The sequence below is a fragment of the Canis lupus genome, chromosome 24 (genome assembly GCF_003254725.2).
Source record: "Canis lupus dingo isolate Sandy chromosome 24, ASM325472v2, whole genome shotgun sequence".
NCBI classification, from domain to species: Eukaryota; Metazoa; Chordata; class Mammalia; order Carnivora; family Canidae; genus Canis; species Canis lupus.
The window spans coordinates 11,904,167-11,924,987 of record NC_064266.1 but is presented as its reverse complement, the minus strand read 5'-3'; the positions used below and the strand labels follow the sequence as shown (position 1 = coordinate 11,924,987).

Below are 20,821 nucleotides of genomic sequence, written 5' to 3'. Positions count from 1 at the left end.
GTGGAGTGGTCCAGGCAAGAGGACATCATGGGAAACTGCCTAATTCCTGGCTGAGGTTCACACCTACCTTGTCAGCTACATTACACCAGTCATTGCAGTCTGGGAACCTTTTTATGAAGAGAATGTAGTTAGTTTTATGTACCTTGGGTTTTCTTCCAGATCCCCTCAATAATCTGGATTAAGGGATTAGGGATTAAGTTTATAGTTGCGAAATCTATCTTTCTCCCCTTTTGCAAATTGCAGTGTCATTTGCCCCCCTCTCTAGGATCTCACTGCAACTGCAGTACCCCTCATCATCTCTGTGGCTGAGCCCTATTAAGTGCCCATCCTGCTTGTGCCCTGGGACAGGTTCCCTCCAACCCAGTGAGCTGACTTCATTTAAAGGACTGAAGTGCCACTGTATAACCTTCCCATGTTTGGGGCTTATGATCTCCTTCCTTTCTATTTCTGCTTAAGACTTGATCTCAGTGTGGCAGATAGGTCCTGTTTTCCCTTTGGATTTTTGTCACCATCTTTATCATCCTAAGCCAGAGGTGAGTTTTTTAAGGTTCTCAGCAAGGCATTATTATATCTGTGGTTCTCAACCCTGGCTGCACATCATATTCACCTCTACAGGGTTTTTATGTTTTCTTTCTAAGGAAAATCATAATTTGAGTTTCTTACAACTTTAAGGGTATTATTTTATCATTGTGATAAATTGTGATGTTCTTATAAGTTTTAGAATTGTAATAATTTCACAGTGTGTTGGTTGCCACATTCCATTGTCTTACATGGTAAAACCTGATTAGATTTTTCTTCCTTTTTATTGTCACCTCCCAAAAAGTTCCTGTATTGTACTGAGAATGCCACAAGTAATCTTCAAGAAGACTCAATGGCCTATAGCAGTGGTTTTTTTTTTTTTTTTTTTTTTTAAGATTTTACTTATTCATGAGAGACACAGAGAGAGAGAGAGAGAGAGAGAGAGAGAGAGAGGCAGAGACACAGGCAGAGGGAGAAGCAGGCTCCATGCAGGGAGCCCAATGTGGGACTTGATCCTGGGCCTCCAGGATCATGCCCTGGGCTGAAGGCAGCACTAAACCGCTGAGCCACCCAGGCTGCCCTATAGCAGTGGTTCTTAAAACTTGATTGTGTACTAGAATCACCTGGAAAACTTGTTAAACGCAGGTATCCCTAAAGTTGGGTAAGTCTTAATTTGTATAGCAGACAAGCTCCAGGAGATTCTTTTTTTTTTTTTTTTTTTTTTTGAAGATTTTATTTATTCATTAGAGAGAGAGAGGGGGAGAAGCAGGCTCCCTGCAGGAACCCAGTGCGGGACTCCATCCTGGATCCTGGGATCACGCCCCAAGCCAAAGGCAGATGCTCTACTGAGCCACCCAGGCGTCCCAGCTCCAGGAGGTGCTGATGCTCCTAGTACTTTGAGAGCCCGGGCTCTCTTTCTAGGCTCCAGTGGGTAAATATCCTCAGCATTGTGCACACAGATTCCTATCCTGAGCTGGCAGAACCAGGAGAATAAGTATGGCTAACAGCAGAGATGAGGCTTTCATGTGACTTGGTTGGGTCTCTGAAACTCTGGTAACCCTGCAGCCGTGCTGAAGTGGAAGCTTTTTGTATGTCATAGGCCTCAGGAAGTCCTCACCCTGAGGTTGTGTTTTGGTTTGCAGCCCTATACTTGCATTTTTTTTTTTTGCCCTCCTGTAAAGGTTACATGTAGCCTTATCTTTGCCTCTTTAAGTTGGCGTTGGAAGCACTGCTTACTCGGACCTAGTTTAGAAGAGCAACTTAGCCCCCTTTATCAACATATCAATCAACAAATATGTGCACGATATTTATACTCCACAAAAAATGAAATGGCACCTAGATTGAACAGAGAGTGCCTTGTAACTTTACCTGGCAAGTCCTATTATTATATCTGAAAGTAGATGAGAGGATTCCAGAGAAAACATACTGATGTGAAGGATTCCTAAAATTATTTTACAGTTAACCAAATAAACAGAATTCCTCTAAGTCACTCAGATTCACCAGAGTATCATCAAAAACTGTCCCCCACACTAAGGAAGTTGGAAAATTGTGCTGCCTATCCTGTATGTCTCTTCCTCTTTCAAGGAATTTCCCTCCAGGACTGATGACCCTTTAGAACAATCCACGAATTCTGGGCATTGATCAGTAGAGGAATATTTACAGAGTTTCTCTTTTTCCTTCTTTTTTTCATTCTGATTCATTTATAATTGGTCTCAAGTTTCTTTTAACTCAGAGGCTACACTGCTTTTATTCTTCTTGACACAGAAGAACATCAAGATTCTTCAGGGATATGAAAAAAGTATTTTCTAAGATGTTAATTTTTAGAAAGTTCAAAATCAAACTCACATTCCAAAGTTTCTTGATAACACATATGCTAAATAAAATTGTGAGGGGAATTTGTAGGGACCAAACCCCTATTGTTTATCAAATTCCATTTTCGAATTGCTAAGTGGTTGGCAGTAATTGGTCCTGAACACACTCCCGATGGCCTGAATGTTGCTAACTATGAACTTGCTTGTCTTTCTAGCCACTTACAGTGCTTTCAAGGCACGTTCCCTATAGACAAATGCATAATAATTTATTTCAGATTATCTTTTCATTTCATGTTCTCTGTTGCGTAAATATGCGAGAGGAGAATTCATACTTTTGCTTTGTAATCTGCCATGATACAAGCCATCTGTTGTTCTTCTAAGAAGCAGTGTGTAGCCCAAATAAAACCGAATGAAGGAATTATGAGGCATTTATTAGCTCTTAGTAGGAATAGATGGAAACCTGTGCCCTGTTTGTAAATCTTATGGAACTGCCAGTTCAGAGTTCATTGAATATGCCCTGGAATTTGAGGCAAATTCTACCTTTGGAGTGGGGGGAAACCCCAAAACAACCCATTGAACTCTTGGTATGGCTGGCGCTGTGCTACAGCTTTGCACCTGCATGCCCACATTTCATGTTCAGACACCGCCATAAGGTCTTTCTCATTGCTGTCCCCATTGCATTGCTGGAACTTCCCCTGGCCTGGGAGAATTGAGATTCAGGGCAGGGATTTAAAGTCAGGTCTGTCCTGGCCCCAGTCATTGTGCTCCTCGTTTCTGCACAGGCTTCGTACACACCTCAGGCCAGTCCTCTGAGGAATACATTGCCTCCTGGTTACTTTTGAAAGAATAAGTTCTGGAAAATCATCAGGGAAAGTGTCTAAAGAAGTGAAGTCAGTCCTTACCATTCCAAAGGAGTGGCTGAGGGCTTTTTGCTAACTGTATTCTTCCTGTGATGGTGGGTTTGAGTCTGTGATTTAGCCTCGAATGCTACCTAAAGGTGCCAATGGCGTATGTCCAATTTAAGCATCGTTTTATAATATATACCACCTTAATTACCCTTTGCTTTATTCCCAGCAGAGCTTTACTTCCATTCCCAAATTTCACCCAGAAAGACTGTGAGCCACTTTCTGAGCACTCTAAGCCAAAACCCCCAACTCTTTCTTAGGAGGGGACCAGAGACAATTTACGAAAGATAAATTGTCTTATCAGTCCCTTATTGTTTTTCCCTCCTTGTCATCAAATCCATTAGCTCTGCTTTTCTGTGTTCTTTCTCATTCTTTTTTGACTTGCTTCTTCCCCAACTGTAACAGTAAATCTGTTAAGAAAAACAAACAAGTGACTGGTAAAGTATACATCCCTGATCTGTAGCCAGAGGCCCCATAACAGACACCAATCAGGAGAGAGAAACTCCCTCCTCTTCTGATTCCTTTTCACTTGAGACAGGTCACCTCCTCCCCTGCATCCCTTTCAGCCCGTAAAACTTGAGCTCAAAGGGCTAGTCATCTATTAGCAACCAAGGAAGCCCCCACACAAACCCTTTAATGGGTTTGAATTCACACGGTCAACCAGGGTTTTGCAGATCGTTCTGCCTGATTGGAAGGTGGTAAAATAATTGCATGGCACGGAGGACTGGGCATCACTGCCTGTTTTCTGGGGTGACAATATTATGTTCATAAATGAGGCAACCTTAGTTGTAAACCGTAAGATTGATTCTCTGGTGTTTCTTATTCTGAAGACAGGGTGCAGTTAAGAGAGAGGTAATCCCTCCTAGGCAGAGAATAAAGCAGACACTTAAAGTAATTTTTATCATTGATGTATTTTTTTCAAATTCATTTAACACTCTCCACTGTTCTTTCCGTGCCAGGCCCAGTTTGGGGCAGTGACCACCCAAGGGGAACAGAAGGCAGCCCATGGGAAGTGGATGTATGCAGCCATATGTTTACAGCCTGTGGTGATTCCACAGCGGAATCATGAATAAAGTGCTGTGGCAGCAAACAGGAGCTTATTCCTGCCTGAAGGATGTCAGAGAATGCTCAGGGGAAAGACTCATTGGTTGCTAGGATTTTTCCTATTGCGCTTGTGTGGCCCATAGTGAACTGATGCAGGATGAGACAATGCACCAGACTCAGCATGGCTCTTTCATAATCTATACATCAGGGCACATGTGTGCAAATAGAATCCAAACAATGGTTGTAAACGGAAATACAACCAGGAGGTGGGATCTTAAAGCGGAAGGCACCTTGAAGGAGATCTTAGTTGTGGCCCTTCATTTTACACACAGGGAAACTGACACCTCGAGAAGGGAGGTAGTTCACCCCTCCGAAACTGGGACTTCATCAGAAGAGATTCGTGATCTTGGATTTCCTGCACTAGGCCCTTCTGTTTGTCATCAGAGGGCTTTCTTCAGGCCTTCTCTGTGTGCTGTGTTCTTGAATTCAGGCTGTGCCTAATTCTGTTACTAAGATCATAGTGTTCCTTCTACCTGGCCTGACAAGGATTGCCAGGTTGGCAAGGCACCACACCAAACAAAACCTAGCCGTGATCACCAGGGATCTTCTAAAAGTAAAAGAGAGTAGAGCTCTTAAGTTTCTCAGTGTTTCCAGAACACTGACTGGTAATCATTTATGACTCTCTGGGGTCATGAGAATCAGATGCAATAATGTACAGACAGGGCTTCACACAGTATCTGGCATAAACTCTATGCTCAATGAATCTTAACTGTTATTATTGCCCATTTGTTCATGCTTAAGTTTTCCCAGTTAGATTAAGGATACAGTATATCCCAATGGAAAGGCTCTTTATTCTCTCCTCCCCTTACCTGCCTGCTGGTTTATTGTATATGCCATTCTAAAGGTACGCTGCTTGCTTTTCTTGAATGTAAACTCCAAGCTTGGATTCCTTGGGCGAGTATTGTAATAAGGAGCAGGCCAAGGGGGTTAAATCAACAAAAGATTTGTGCTGACTTTTCTTCTGCTTTAACTCTGGGTAAGGATTGTTACTGTCCAGGGACCATTGTTCCTGCCCTCCCTCCCCACTGCCTCACCTTCAGTATGATTTATTGCCCTAGTGCTCTGCTGCATTCTTTCCCTTCTCTTTTTGCTCCTGCCTTCTCCCTAACCGGCCCTCCCACCCCAGTCCTTCTGCAATGCGGCTCTTGCCATTACATTGCCCTCTTATCCTAAGATGGCATCCCACTTTGGCAACTTCAGCATCTGAACTTTTAGTGCTCTTCTAGCACAGAGTGAGTCATTCTGCTTAGGGAAGGGAGCTGAGTGACTCTGCTTGGAATCCTTGGTTCAGTCCCCTGGCAGTAATGGATAGATACGGCTATCAGTGCCCACCCTAGAGGGAATAGCTATAGTGGGGTGGGTTTCAGGCTAGGCAGCCTTAACTGTGCCTCCACATGGCTTCTGGAAGAAAGTTCTCAGTGGCCTTCTGCAGAGAGGATGTTTTATTCAAAGTAATGCATGGCAGTGGGCTTTTAGAGTCAGATTTGGATTTGATTCCTGGGTCTGTCACTTAACTGACTGTATAATATTGGAACTAGTCCTTACTTTCTCAGATTCCTCTTCCTTACCTATAAAATGTGAGTAACAGTTGTGTTCTTTTATAGGCTAGTAGTGAGGATTAAATTGAATACTATCGGTAAAGCTTATTAACCCAATGCTTAGAACATAGGTACTCTGTAAACTATGCTTTTTCTTTAAAAACCACATGACTTTTAAATTTCATGTTGTAACATACAGGCACTTTATTTTGATATGAAAATATTTAATATGTTCCTTAAAACCTTTTAGTAAAGTTGATACTCCAAGAAGAGAATTACCATGTTTTTTTGTTTTTGTTTTCTCATGAAAACATTCAAAAGAAATGTCTTTCTAGATGTAATATTTAGGAATATTGACTTATCGAGAGGGAAAGCGAGAGGGAGACGGACGTTGAGAGAACGAGAGGGAAGGAGAGAAAATGGCGTCCATGGATTACAGTATCTACAGCCAAGCTGCAGCCCAGCAGGGCTACAGTGTATACACCGCCCAACCAACTCAAGGATATGCACAGACCACCCAAGCATATGGGCAGCAGAGTTATGGAACCTATGGACAGCCCACTGATGTCAGCTGTACCCAGGCTCAGACCACTGCGACCTATGGGCAGACCGCCTATGCAACTTCTTATGGACAGCCTCCTGCTGGTTATACTACTCCAACTGCCCCCCAGGCATACAGTCAGCCTGTCCAGGGGTATCGCACTGGTGCTTATGATACCACCACTGCTACGGTCACTACCACCCAGGCCTCCTATGCAGCTCAGTCTGCATATGGCACTCAGCCTGCTTACCCAGCCTATGGGCAGCAGCCAGCAGCCACCGCACCTGCAAGACCACAGGATGGTAACAAACCCGCTGAGACTAGTCAACCTCAATCTAGCACAGGGGGTTACAACCAGCCCAGCCTAGGATATGGACATAGTAACTACAGTTATCCCCAGGTACCTGGGAGCTACCCCATGCAGCCAGTTACAGTACCACCATCTTATCCTCCTACCGGCTACTCCTCTACACAGCCGACTAGTTATGATCAGAGCAGTTACTCTCAGCAGAATACCTATGGGCAGCCGAGCAGCTATGGACAGCAGAGTAGCTATGGTCAACAAAGCAGCTATGGGCAGCAGCCGCCCACTAGTTATCCCCCCCAAACTGGATCCTACAGCCAGGATCCAAGTCAATATAGCCAACAGAGCAGCAGCTACGGGCAGCAGAGTTCATTCCGACAGGACCACCCCAGTAGCATGGGTGTTTATGGGCAGGAGTCTGGAGGATTTTCCGGACCAGGAGAGAACCAGAGCATGAGTGGCCCTGATAACCAGGGCAGGGGAAGAGGGGGATTTGATCGTGGAGGCATGAGCAGAGGTGGGCGGGGAGGAGGACGCGGTGGAATGGGTGCTGGAGAGCAAGGTGGCTTCAATAAGCCTGGTGGACCCATGGATGAAGGACCAGATCTTGATCTAGGCCCACCTGTAGATCCAGATGAAGACTCTGACAACAGTGCAATTTATGTGCAAGGCTTAAATGACAATGTGACTCTAGATGATCTGGCTGACTTCTTTAAGCAGTGTGGAGTTGTTAAGATGAACAAGAGAACCGGACAACCCATGATCCATATCTACTTGGACAAGGAAACAGGAAAGCCCAAAGGTGATGCTACAGTATCCTATGAAGACCCACCAACTGCCAAGGCTGCTGTGGAGTGGTTTGATGGGAAAGATTTTCAAGGAAGCAAAGTTAAGGTTTCTCTTGCTCGGAAGAAACCTCCAATGAACAGCATGCGGGGTGGTATGCCTCCCCGTGAGGGCAGAGGGATGCCACCGCCACTCCGTGGAGGTCCAGGGGGCCCAGGAGGTCCTGGGGGCCCCATGGGTCGCATGGGAGGCCGTGGAGGAGACAGAGGTGGCTTTCCCCCTAGAGGACCCCGGGGTTCCCGAGGGAACCCATCTGGAGAAGGAAACGTCCAGCACCGAGCTGGGGACTGGCAGTGCCCCAATCCGGGGTGTGGAAACCAGAACTTCGCCTGGAGAACAGAATGCAACCAGTGTAAGGCCCCGAAGCCTGAAGGCTTCCTTCCACCACCCTTCCCGCCCCCGGGCGGTGACCGTGGCAGAGGCGGCCCTAGTGGCATGCGGGGAGGAAGAGGTGGCCTCATGGACCGCGGTGGTCCCGGTGGGATGTTCAGAGGTGGCCGCGGTGGAGACAGAGGGGGCTTCTGTGGTGGCCGGGGCATGGACCGAGGTGGCTTTGGCGGAGGAAAACGAGGCGGTCCTTGTGGGCCCCCTGGACCTTTGATGGAACAGATGGGAGGAAGAAGAGGCGGGCGTGGAGGACCTGGAAAAATGGATAAAGGCGAGCACCGTCAGGAGCGCAGAGACCAGCCCTGCTAGATGCAGAGACCCCGCAGAGTTGCATTGACTACCAGATTTATTTTTTAAACCAGAAAATGTTTTAAATTTATAATTCCATATTTATAATGTTGGCCACAACATTATGATTATTCCTTGTCTGTACTTTAGTATTTTTCACCATTTGTGAAGAAACATTAAAACAAGTTAAATGGTAGTGTGCCGAGTTTTTTTTTCCTTCTTTTAAAGATGGTTGTTTAAAGACTAAACAATGGGAACCCCTTGTGAGCATGCTCAGTATCATTGTGGAGAACCAAGAGGGCCTCTAACTGTAACAATGTTCATGGTTGTGATTTTTTTTTTTTAATAAAATTCCAAATGTTTATAAACAGTCAAAAAAAAAAAGGAATATTGGGATCCCTGGGTGGCGCAGCGGTTTGGCGCCTGCCTTTGGCCCAGGGCACGATCCTGGAGACCCGGGATCGAATCCCACATCGGGCTCCCGGTGCATGGAGCCTGCTTCTCCCTCTGCCTGTGTCTGTGCCTCTCTCTCTCTCTCTATCATAAATAAATAAATAAATAAAATTAAAAAAAAAAAAAAAGGAATATTGACTTATCCTCAGTACTGATTCATTCTCATCTTTTGGACTCTGGCTTTTGTTTTTTGACATTGGAAACTAGCAAACTCAGAGCCAAGTATTGCAGAGACCTCTGACAGTGGTGGGAATTTTGTGCAGACCTACTACCATCGGCTTCATTTTATGTTTCGACCTTTGTTTTTCTTATTTCCTCTATTTTTAATCTTTGCCTTGTTAACCCAGCTTGCCTTAAATCCTTGATTACAGGTGAGTATAAAATGCCAGTGACAGAGCAGATCCATCTGGACAAGCTGCCTGTGGACAGACCCACGGGCATGGTTGAAACTACTCACGTGCGTAGGACATCATCTTTGTTCTTCCTCCTCCTACACCCAACCACATCTTCTTTCTCTTGAGTTTCTCTCAAATCTTCACCCATCAACGTCCATTGTCTCTTAGTTGGGCTTTTGGGGTGGCTCTAAACCCATTCTTCATGGTTCCATGATTTCTCCCTGCCAGCTCATGTGTGCCACACCTACCTGAGAGAGCTCTGCAGCCTACAGGTCTTCTGGTTCCCCCTTGACCTGCCCTGTTGGCCTCATCTGCCAACATTGCTCTGTTTCTGCTTATTAGACTCTTTTTTTCATCCCCAGAGCATGCCAATCTATTCAGGCCTTTTTCCCTGTGTGGATGCCATTTGTTTTTCTTTCTCTACCTCTTGCCTTCTTCCTCAGGACTGAGCTGAGAAGTCATACACCTTGTCCCCGACATAGGCTCAGTGCCCTCCCTTTGTACATAAGGCTGTGGTTTGCCCAAAATTCAGAGCCCAATTTATCTTGTCTTTTTCATTCATTCCTTTCTTCCTTCTATTAAATGTTAAGCATTTGCCTTGTTTCCTTCTCCTTGAGAAAGATTATTCAAAGCAGTGGTGGCCCGGATGCTGGAGGGCAAGGCCAGGATGGTCACGCTGAAGATTAAAACTATCTACACACACACACAAATACACACAATATTAAGCACTTATTGTGAGCTGGTCCTGTGTTAATTGCTGCAGTGTAGAGTCGAATGAGATTGGGACCTTGTCTGTCTGTACCAAGGAGCTAAAAACCTAGCAGGGGCTACCCATACATATACCAGCCATTAGTGCAGGAATAAATAAGGGTGTGTAACATATGCCTGATCCAGAGAAGGAAGTGACAGACTGTTCAGAAAAGCTCCACAGGGATGTCCATGCCCTTGCTAGGGTTCGAGAACGCATAAAAATTCACTAAACACAGGAGCATTGAGGTGCATTAGAAGCAGAGGGCTGAGGGGCACCTGAGTGGTTCAGTGGTTGAACATCTGTCTTTGGCTCAGGTTGTGATCCCAGGGTCCTGGGATCGAGCCCGCATCGGGCTCCCTATAGGGAGCCTCCTTCTCCCTCTGTCTATGTCTTTGCCTCTCTTCCTCTGTGTCTCCCATGAATAAATAAATAAAATCCTAAAAAAAAAAGCGGAGGGCAGAAACAGTCCGTATGTTAGAAATTGCTCTGATAGGGGCATTGAAAGTTCATGAGACACAAGGAGAAGTAGCCGTCATATTCCAAGTGGGAGGTGATATGAGCTGCAGAATAAGAGATGGGGGTGTGTTTAGCTCTTTTAGAAGTAAAATCGACAAAACTTGATGACTAATGGTGGAGGGTTAGGGAAAAGGAGGAGTAAGAGTTGACTCCCAGGCTTTTGGCTGAAATCTCTGGGTGGAGGGAGCTAGATGGTGGATCAGACCCTGGTCTGTTGACTCACAACCCAGGGCATGGATGCAAAGCTTTTTCTAGTAACCTTTGGTCTACTAAAGATATAACTTGGCCTGTCTAAAATGAGCAGCTCTGGCCTAAGAAAGAAGTGATGGTTAGCGTGTTCCTCCTTTCTGAAGAGAGCTGGAGAGTTTATCTGTTGAGAGATGAAATGACCTCCTCCTAATTAAGGAAAGTGAAGGCTATGCTTCTGGCAGCAGTTAAGAGCCCCTATGTCTCTTCACTCATAGGAGCTAAGCAACAAAGCTTTGAGAGCAGGGAACTTTTGAAAGGCAAAATACTTGTGCTTAGTGTGGGAGTTTGAGAGAGCTCTTGCTGGATAATTCAGAACTGCTGGCTGCAAAAGGAGAACGCTGCTGGGCGGCAGGGGGTGGGGGAGGGCACTGCACGCGTGCCCGGTGGCAGAGTCTGGCTGAAATCCCAGGAAAGTTTGAACACCAGAGTAAGATTCCATGGTTTATTAAAAAAAAAAAAAAAAAGGAAAAGAAAAGACATTCTAATCAGTCTGTTTATAATCAAACTTACACTAGGTTATTTGTGATCAAAGTTACGAAATGATGAGAAAATATCAAATTGCTATTTAATTCTTTAGAAAGCTATTATATAGTATCAATTCAGAATGTTCAAGTATCACTTAAAAAAAACTATTTTAAAAGATATTTTTGCTAATGAAGAAGGAATAGTAGAGAACTTGGTTTGAGGAGTCAAGATGAAACACTTGTAGGGAACTCAGTAGGATGTGTGTAAAGCTTTGCTCCCATTGCTTTGAGAGGCTCTTGTTCTGCCATCTGTGGAGCCTCCACAGGTCTGGGATAGAATTCAGAGGATCAGTGAGCTTGGATTAGAACAAAGATTACATCTTTATTTAAACCAAATTCTAATCAATTTTTTTTATTATAAGTGTTTATTTATTTTAAAGATATATTTACTTTAGAGAGAGTGTGCAGCATGCAGGAGCTGGGGGTACAGGAGAGGGAGAGAGAGAATCTCAGGCAGACTCCATGCTGAGCATGGAGCCCAACCAGGGAGGTGATCTCATGACCCTGAGACCATGACCAAGACTCGAGTGCCACCTAGGTGCCCCATAAGTTAAGTATTTAAAACACAGTGGTATTTACAGTATATGTCACCTTTAGAATTATAGCTCTTTTCATATTATAATTGTGGCACATATCTGAAGATATCATCTGTGCTTACCACTACTTTGAAATTATGGTAGTTATTAGATCTACCACTGTGTAAGAAGAGCCAGTGCCTTAATAAACGAGTACATCCATTACTAAATCACACGCAAAAATTTTTTTAATTTCGATAATTGTACTTCAGTCAAGTTGGTTTTATCTTTAGTCCTGCGCATTGTGTTTCATACATTTTTAAACATTCTGAGCAGATTTCATCAACTGCACAGCTGCCCAAAGAGATCCATGGCACACAAAAGGTTAATAACCCCGGCTAAGATCATGTAGTTGTGGCATATGACCTCCACCTGGTGGCAGCATACTCCTTAAAGGTTAAATCTGTTATTAGCATTGTGAAGAAGCATAAAATAACTGTATGCTTGAGTATAATTTTCAAACAGTTTTGACTTCAAGTCCACAGTAAGAAATAGGCTTTTCATCATAACTCATTATACTCATGTATAAGTTTCACAAAACAAGACTTGACCTTACAATGTGACACATTGATATTTTTTATTCTATTCAAATAACTACTTTTGATTCTCTTTAAAATAAAGTACTGATTATAACACAGTATACTGCACTTCAGTAGGTCACATTGTACTGTTTGACATTATAGGAAACTCTCTTTCATCATATTTCATGATTTTTTTACCTAGTGAACTTCACTTTGGTCTTCCCCAAAATACCCATACATTTTCAGAGACACAATACATTTTATATATGTCAGTAAATATACATGTGCTTTTACACAAACACAGCCTTTAAAAATTATTTATTAGTGATGTATAATTTATATACACTGAAGTGAACTGATCTTCAGCATATACCCCACCAAGATACAGAACATTCCCATCACCACACAGAGTTCCTCTGTCCCTGTTCTTAATCAGTTCCTCCCTAAGTAATCGCTGTCTGATTGCTTTGATCACAGATTTAGTTTTGCTGTTCTAGAACGTGAAATAAGTGGAATCATACAACATGTATTCTTTTAGCCTGGCTTCTTTTGCTCAACATAAGGTGGAAATTAGTCCCTGTTGAGTGTATGAGTAGTTTTGTGAGGAGCATTCCACTGAATCAATGTACCACACTTTGTTTATTCTCCTGTTGATAGATTTAGGTTGTCTTCTGTCTTAGCTGTTATGAATAAAACTTCTACAAACATTTGCATACAAGTCTTTCTGTTCATATGTTTTATCTCTCTTGGTAAATACGGAAGGTGGCATTGTTGGCTTAGTAAATTAAATTGTGTGTTTAACTGTAGGAAACTGACCATTTGCCAAAGTGGTCAAACCATTTTGCATTTCCACTAGCAATGTATAAAAGTTTGGGTTGCTCCACATCCTTACCAACATTGGTGTGTCAGTCTTTTTTATTTTAGTCATTCTGGTAGGTATGTATAGTTGGTGGTTTTAATTTGCATTTGCCCAGTGACTGATGTTGAATACTTTTTCATGTGTTACTGGCTGTTTATCTTGTGAAGTATCTATTCAAGCTTGGGTTGTTTGTTTTTTTAATATCAACTGGTAGGAATTCTTTATTTTGGATGCTAGTCCTTTATATCAGATAAATGAATTTATGAATATTTTCTCTTAGCATGTGACATACATATCGATTTTATTAATGGTGTCTTTTAATGAGCAAAAGTTTTAAATTTTGACAGTTCAATTAAAAAATTTTTTTGGGCTGTCTTTGGTGCTTTCTGGGTCCTAAGAAAGTTTTTCTACCCTAAGTTTGGCAAGATAGCTTTGGTTTTTATGTGTAGGTCTCTCATCCATCTCAAATTAATTTTTGTGTATGGTGTGATATAAATGTCATGTTTTATTTTCTTTCCATATTTATATTTGGTATTCTCAGATCATTAGTTGAAACTACTTTCCTTTCATCATTGAAATATAGCACAGAATCTTAAAGAAAAAAAAAACTATTTAGCCAGAGAGGTACAGAAGTGACATTTTCCTATAGGCTGTCACTGACCCTTTGGGCCTCTGGGATCATCCCCAACCTGCAGTCTTGGTCTTCTATTCCTTTCTGAGTTAGCCCATCCAGTTATTTATATATCTTCAGAAATTACTTTACTCATAAGGTGTGAGGATTTATAAGGCTACCACATTTTACAGGATCTATAGTTGTGCCACAGAGTGGCTGTGTCACATACTGTTTAAATTAAATTAAAGTTAAATGCAGTTTAAAATTCAGCTTCTCAATCATAGTAGCCACATTCCATGTGCTTAGTAGCCACACATGGTTATTGGCTACCCTGTTGTACAGGGGCAGGAAGCAAGATTTGTACAACTTTATAGCATATTTTAATGAAACCAAGTTACTAGTTTTGTTAACTGTAATTTAGCATCTAGCTTCCTCTCCTTGTTTCTTTTTCATTTGTCCTCACTTCCATTTCTATTCTAAGATGTGCTGTCACAGCCATTCCTTTTGTCTGTCTAAAAATGCAGTAGCTTATATCTGTTGTTGCCTACCTAGAAGAAAGAATTCCCCTGACTATCCATGGAACCCTTCTTTTCTGGAGCCTACCCAGGACTGACCCATTTAACTTCTTTCAATGTCTGATAGTCTTCCAGCTGTCACTGAATGTCTTGAACATCCCCCTTAAAGGTGTGGCCCAGAGATAGATATTTTGTCTTTACTATCATGGTGAAAATTATATTTCTCCTTAGCTTTTCTACTGTAAATATTAAACTTGCAAAAACTAGTAGGCTTATGACCTGTAGCCCTGCCCCATATGAAGTTTTCTGTCCACTAGGGAACTTTGTTGCCATTTCATCATGAGCAACCACATAGGAATTTGTGAGATTTTCTTTCATTGTTTGCTGGGTGTGAGCTAACTCTGCCATTAATGTCTTTTTAGTGTGGGAATTTTGCTGTCCTGGTGGATCTTCACGTATTGCCTCAAGGTTCAAACAGAGATACCAGCTGGTTTTCTGAACATAAGAAAGAGGTATCACAAACCTTTTCACTTTTTAAATGCAAGTGGCTGCTGCTCGAAGAAATATTAACTCTTTCCAGCTTTCATTTTCATTAGTGAGCAAAAAATATTGAATGATATTTAACCTTCAGGAAACAGTTGTTATATTCCTGATCACAGACATCCACTTTTTTTTTCCCTGAGAAAGTGACACATCTATATATTTCATAAACTATATTATTTATTTAAATCAGACATTTTCTACCACTTTGTTGTTGGGGAATGGGCTCTTTATAGTTAAAACAGAAGAAGACATTAACGTGGGGGTTCTAGGCAAGCAGGGATTTTAATCTAACCAGTTGTAAAGGACAGACTGAGCCCCTGAAACAGGCATGGGGTGAATGCAAAGCTAATCTTTCACACTTTGAAGTCAAATTCTTTTTTTTTTTTTTTTTTTAAAGATTTTATTTATTTATTCATGATAGTCACAGAGAGAGAGAGAGAGGCAGAGACACAGGCAGAGGGAGAAGCAGGCTCCATGCACCGGGAGCCCGATGTGGGATTCGATCCCGGGTCTCCAGGATCGCGCCCTGGGCCAAAGGCAGGCGCCAAACCGCTGCGCCACCCAGGGATCCCTGAAGTCAAATTCTTATTTAATTCTTAAATTCTCATCGTCCACACTTTTGTCGCCTACTCTACTTTTATTAACATGAGTCTTTGAGTGTACCTCTTTTGGACTGTGGTCCATCTGGGAAGCAGACAGCTGGATGGTCATGTGACTGGGAACATGGTGTTTGACCTCCCTGGGCCTCAGTCTCCTCATCTGCAGATGAAGGAGTTGGACCATCAGCCTCTGAGTCACTCCTAGCCCTCAGTTTCCGTGATCCCACCCCAGTGCTGCTGTGCCAGAAGGCTGGAGAGTGCATCTGGCTCTCCTCACGTGTTCTGCTTCCTTCTGCATGTCCTTGTACTAGAGAGCAGGGAGAACCATAGCAAGGCACTGTCTTTCACAGAATTTTCAGAGTATTATAGCACTTTGTATCCTCCATGATTCTCATCACAATAGCTTTTTAGTGTTAGAAATAAAGTTAAGTTTTATGGAAAGGTAGTGTATGGAGAAGAATTTAGTGATAGTAGCAACAAAACAAAGGAAAAAAACCCCACCATTACTGTGGTGACTGTTTTCAGTTAACTTTTGAAGATTATTGGAAACAAAAAACTCCCTCAAAGAAAATTTATAAGGAATACATTTTCAGTCACAAAGTAATAATATAATCATGACATGGTTAGGCAGTATGTAGAGGATATCTGGTGGCCTACAGCTAGGGGAAGGCAGGCACAAGATTTGGTGTAATGGGATTTGTTGTTCAGGTTAATAAATGGATTTTCCTCCTCAGGACTTATTATTTGGTAAGCCAGCCTCTCCTAGTACAACTCGACTCCAGGGAATTCCAGCTTTGGCTTACCAATACTTGGTTTCCCCAAAGTGACTAATGCTCACCTGTGGGGACCTCACCCCAAAAGTCTTCTGACTTGACTGACAGGAACAGCATTCTGGAATCCACTGTTTTGGGCCCACCTTCTTCTCTGTTCTCTCCCAACTTCACCACCTCAGCCTTAGCCCTTTCTTGTTGGTATGTAGTCAGTTTTGCCAAGAGTCAGTCGATTTGGAAGGCTTTAAAATAAGGCTAGGAATATGTGATTCACCTCCTAGCCAAAGCATGAAGCTAGATTTTTCCAGGGTGCCACACATAGCTATTGCTGCTCCACCTAGTACTACGTCCCAGCAGCAAGGCATGACTTAGCAAAGGTGCTCAGTGCACGATTGGACCTGCAGAGCTTGGCTGCAGTGTTAGCTGCAAGAGGGCAGGTTATGCCAGCGAGCCAAGCTTCCCTCTCAAAGCAAAAGCAGATGGTTTGCTGCTTATACTTCAAATTGTTCCTTTAAAGTTTGTTCACTGACATTAAAATTGCTCTGAGAGAGAGAGAGAGAGAGAGGAAAAAAGTTAGTCAAGGAAAGGATATGACTCTAGTCTGTATTCAGTGTTTCAGTGCTTTCATATTTTTTTAATATTAGATCTTTTCATGAGTGGGATTTCATGAGCAATCAATTTGATTACATTTTAGCCATCACTTTATATAGTGAAAGTCTCAAGAATGTCCAGTTCCTTTTCAGAAAAAGGAACTAATTGCATGTATTAAACCCAGGTTTATTTTGAGTCCAGCACGAGTAGTCTTTGTACCCAAACAGACAAACTTGAACTGTTTCATTTGTAAACTTGAGGAAGCAAGTGTGAGCCCCATTAGCCTAGAAATACCATATATATCTATGTCTTTTTGCTCATTGATTCAGCTTGGTCTTCTTATCTGCCTCTCCACTATAACTGGGAATTTGTCTTTTCTTGCACTGCTCTGGTTCTGAAAAGAATGCTTTGCTAAGTGTGCTGTGGTCAGTTACTAGGGTATCTTGACCACATCACCCATGGTCTACCTTCCATTCGTCAAACCTGACTCATGGAAGGAAAGCCCCGTAACTATAGGGAGAAAGTTTGTGTTGTATGGGCCTTTGTTTTATTTTTGTCATACTATTTTTAGTTCTAGCCTTATAGGGTATTTATAGCCAAATTTTAACAATCTTTGTTTCCATGTATGTCTTTCACATATTTTCTAGCTCAGTCATAGTTGAACCCTGCATGTGAAGCAAAATTCTTTGTTAAAACAACAGTATGAGGCAAAGCTGCCTTTCTGTTGTGTGAACAATGCCAAAACGCTCAACTGTAAATGGATATCTCTGTAGTCCACAAGGCACTGCATCTTTGGGCTGCAAAATGAGAGCAAGAGAGAAGAGACCAGTGTTTACATTTTATGTAGAAGATCGCATTTGTGAATTAAATCAGGTATTTTTGGTGCTGCCAAAGAGTGTACGTATTTGCAATAAAAGAGAAATTTAGCTATCATTGTCCCTCAGAGCTGCTTAAAATTTTGCTCTTGTTTTAATTTATGAAGATTCTAAGAGATCAACCTGAGATGGTATTGAATAAACCAGTGAAACAGGTTTGAGTTGACCTTGGCAACTCTGAGCCTTCTGCAGTCTGGGACTCGGACCAGAATGACCAGTCCTTACACACCAGTTCTTAATCTAAGCTAAGGAATTTCAATTGGTGTGCCATGTTTTTTCCTTTCCCTACCTTGGCTACATGTCTCTGATGGACAGTTTCTTTCCTGTTGTGTGGTGGACTTTGAGAGTTTTGTTTTTCTTTTCATAAGTAACACTGATTCATCAAACAATAGCTCCAGAAATTTGCTAGTGATGTGGTATGTTGATGTTGAATTAAAACCATCTGTTTCTGTTGTCTAATAAATATTAATCTACTTTAGAGAAATATGAGAAGTTAAATTATTTTCACCATTAATTGGCAGATATAGTGCAGTTTTTACAAAAGGAAATGGGCATATAGAGTATGGTCAGCAAGAACATGGAAGAAAATCACATTACTGATTCCCAGTTCTTTCCAGCCCATCACTTAGTGCTGTTCCTTTTTCAATAGATTTCTAAATCTGAGGCCAGAAACTAAGGAATAGTAGTGTTTAGGATAAAAAAGATTTAAACCAAGTTTGAAAAATGGGAAATATTCACATAGAAATCACTGTGGCTGGCTCCTCTTGAACAAATTGGAAGAGCTAATAGCACCGTACCTGGTACTCCCACATAACAACCGTCCACTGCCATCCTCAGTCTTGCATGGCCACACAGGGCACTTCACTGTTTTTGTCTTTCTTTTAGAAATGTGAAACTGAGGCAGAGGGAAATTAAATGAATTTCTCAGTTCACAGAGTAAGCCAACGTCATGATTTTTGAACAAAGCTCAGTAGCAAACTTACGTGTGGGATGTTACCCTGGAACACAGATAGCATTCTTTTCAGCTTTCACAGCTAAGTAAAAAAGCAAACAAATTGAAATGTTTAGTGTTGACTTTTTAATATGCACGATGTTGACTCTTTTTGCATTGCATTACATAGAGAATATATCTCATTTTTAAATTTACTTTAGGAACTCTGTTTACTGTTAAAAGAAACCATCGATTCAAGAGTTAATGAGTACTTGGAAGTTCGTAAACAACACAGGCCATCAAATACAGAATTCACAAGATCCAGTCCCTTGACCTTAAAAGGTAGGCACAGAGTACTTTGATTTTGGGTAAAATTTCTGCTTGGTGGAGATGGCAGTTTTGTTGGACTTTGTCATATTAGTACAGTGATACATTAAAAACAAGTTCTAATGAAGATGCTTTGTTTGGGTAGAGAAAATTAACAAAAAAGCCCTGGAGGGCTTTTAATGGGAGGCAAAATATATAAAGATAGAAAATAAAACATTCCTAAGGAAACTTGTGAATACTTTAAAGGATTTTTTTTTTTAACAAGTAGTCTTACAAATTGATTTACATTAATACTGACTTGATTTGGGGTTCTATGCTTTTTTAAATGCTTTCATATATGTCACCATATTTCAGAGGATCTCAACTGGGGGTGATTGTGCCTCAGGGGACATTTGGTTGTCATCCTGGTAACTACTGGCATCTAGAGAGTAGAAGCCAAGGATGCCACTAAATATCCTACAATGCACAGAAAAGCCCCCACAGCAAGGTGTTATCTGGCCCCAAATAGAAGGGCACTGAGGTCGAACTATCCCACCCGATTTCCTAACAACACTTTGAGAATGGTGATGTCTGAGTTGTAGGTGATAATGTTGAGGAGCTACAAGATTAAGAGCTCACCTAAATCAAAGATCATCTTTTTGAGGACAGAGATGATCTTGTTTATTTGCCGTCTTATCCCACACGCCCCACTCTTCCCTACATAGCCCAGTGCCGGATACACAGATTCAGTGACCTGTTGAAGAAAAGCATACCTGGGTGACAAGTGGCAGAACTGGACTCCAGACACAGCTCTTCTGACTCCCAGCCTGCTGTTCTTTATACTCTGTCATTGTTGTGATTTTAATTTTCTTTTAACTTTAAATCAGTGTCTCATAAATACTCTTTGTGGTACAGATAAGGTCAACCTCATTTTAATCCTCAGTGTACAGGACTGGATGGCGTAAACTGGGTAATGCTAATACAGCACCCCCTTAGAAGAAGAATTGTGTTAAGTAACCCCTTTGAAGCCATACTTAATCTACAGTGTTCACCTGGGCACAGCTGATAAGTGGGTCGACAGATTAATTTAACCCAAACCGAAAGCTTCAAACAAATGGATTTTTCAGTCCAAACAATATTATATTAGATGATGCTTTTTGGTATTTCGATTAGTTGTAGGACAAATCTTGAGAAAATCCAGAGGAGCTTGTATCCTTTGTACCTCAGCAGACTTGGCTGGTCTCAATTTCTAACTGGTACAAAGGAGAAGGAACAGAGAAGGGTCTCAAACTTCCATTTCTGATATGCAGGTGGCATGGGAGTACTGATTCTCAATTAGCCTTCCCCCTGGCTTCCTCTATTGCAGAGTGAAAAGTACTAAATATTCCATTTCCCTGCTTTTTTTTGAGTCCCTGCTTTCAGTTCTTTAGGTGTATACTTAGAAATGGAATTGCTGCATCATTTGGTAATTACCAGTTATATTTATTTTAATTATTTTTTTTCGAAGAATGTGCTATCCTGTTTTCCAGTGACTATTCCATTTTACATTCTCACCAAGAATGGATCCCAGTTTCTCCATAATCTTGTCAATACTTATTTTCTGTTGTTTTGATAGTAGCTATGTTAAGTTGTGAAGTGGTATCTTACTGTGATTTCAGTTTGTGTTTCCCTCATTTGTAGTGATTTTTGGCCATTTTTTCATATGCTTACTGGCCATTTGTGTTTCTTCTTTGGAGAAATGTCTATGTCCTTGGCTCATTTTTTATTATTTGTTTTTTGTTTTTGAGTTGTAAGAGTTCTTTTACATATTCTGGATATTAATTCCTTATCAAGTATTTGACCTGAAAATATTTTCCCATTGTGTGTTGCCTTTTTACTCTCAGTAGTGTCCTTTGATGTGCAAACGTTTTATGTTTTGATGTAGCCAATTCATCTATTATTTTGCTGCCTGTACTTGATGCTATATCTAAGAAATCATTACTGAATCCAATG

General features: G+C 41.7%; 2 protein-coding genes across 2 annotated transcripts in view; both read left to right on the top strand.

The window, feature by feature from the left end:
* The window catches only part of LOC112673591 (SLX4 interacting protein), a 183,808-nt gene that overhangs the window by 100,187 nt on the left and 62,800 nt on the right, over positions 1-20,821 (top strand). The window contains 2 exon segments of the mRNA XM_035705383.2: positions 14,637-14,726; positions 18,745-18,865. Of these exon segments, the coding sequence (XP_035561276.2) occupies positions 14,637-14,726; positions 18,745-18,865 (211 nt within the window).
* On the top strand, positions 6,222-8,587 carry LOC112648195 (RNA-binding protein EWS). The gene has a single exon (XM_035718655.2). It carries the CDS (start codon positions 6,297-6,299, stop codon positions 8,262-8,264), a length of 1,968 nt encoding a protein of 655 aa, XP_035574548.2. The 5' UTR covers positions 6,222-6,296; the 3' UTR covers positions 8,265-8,587.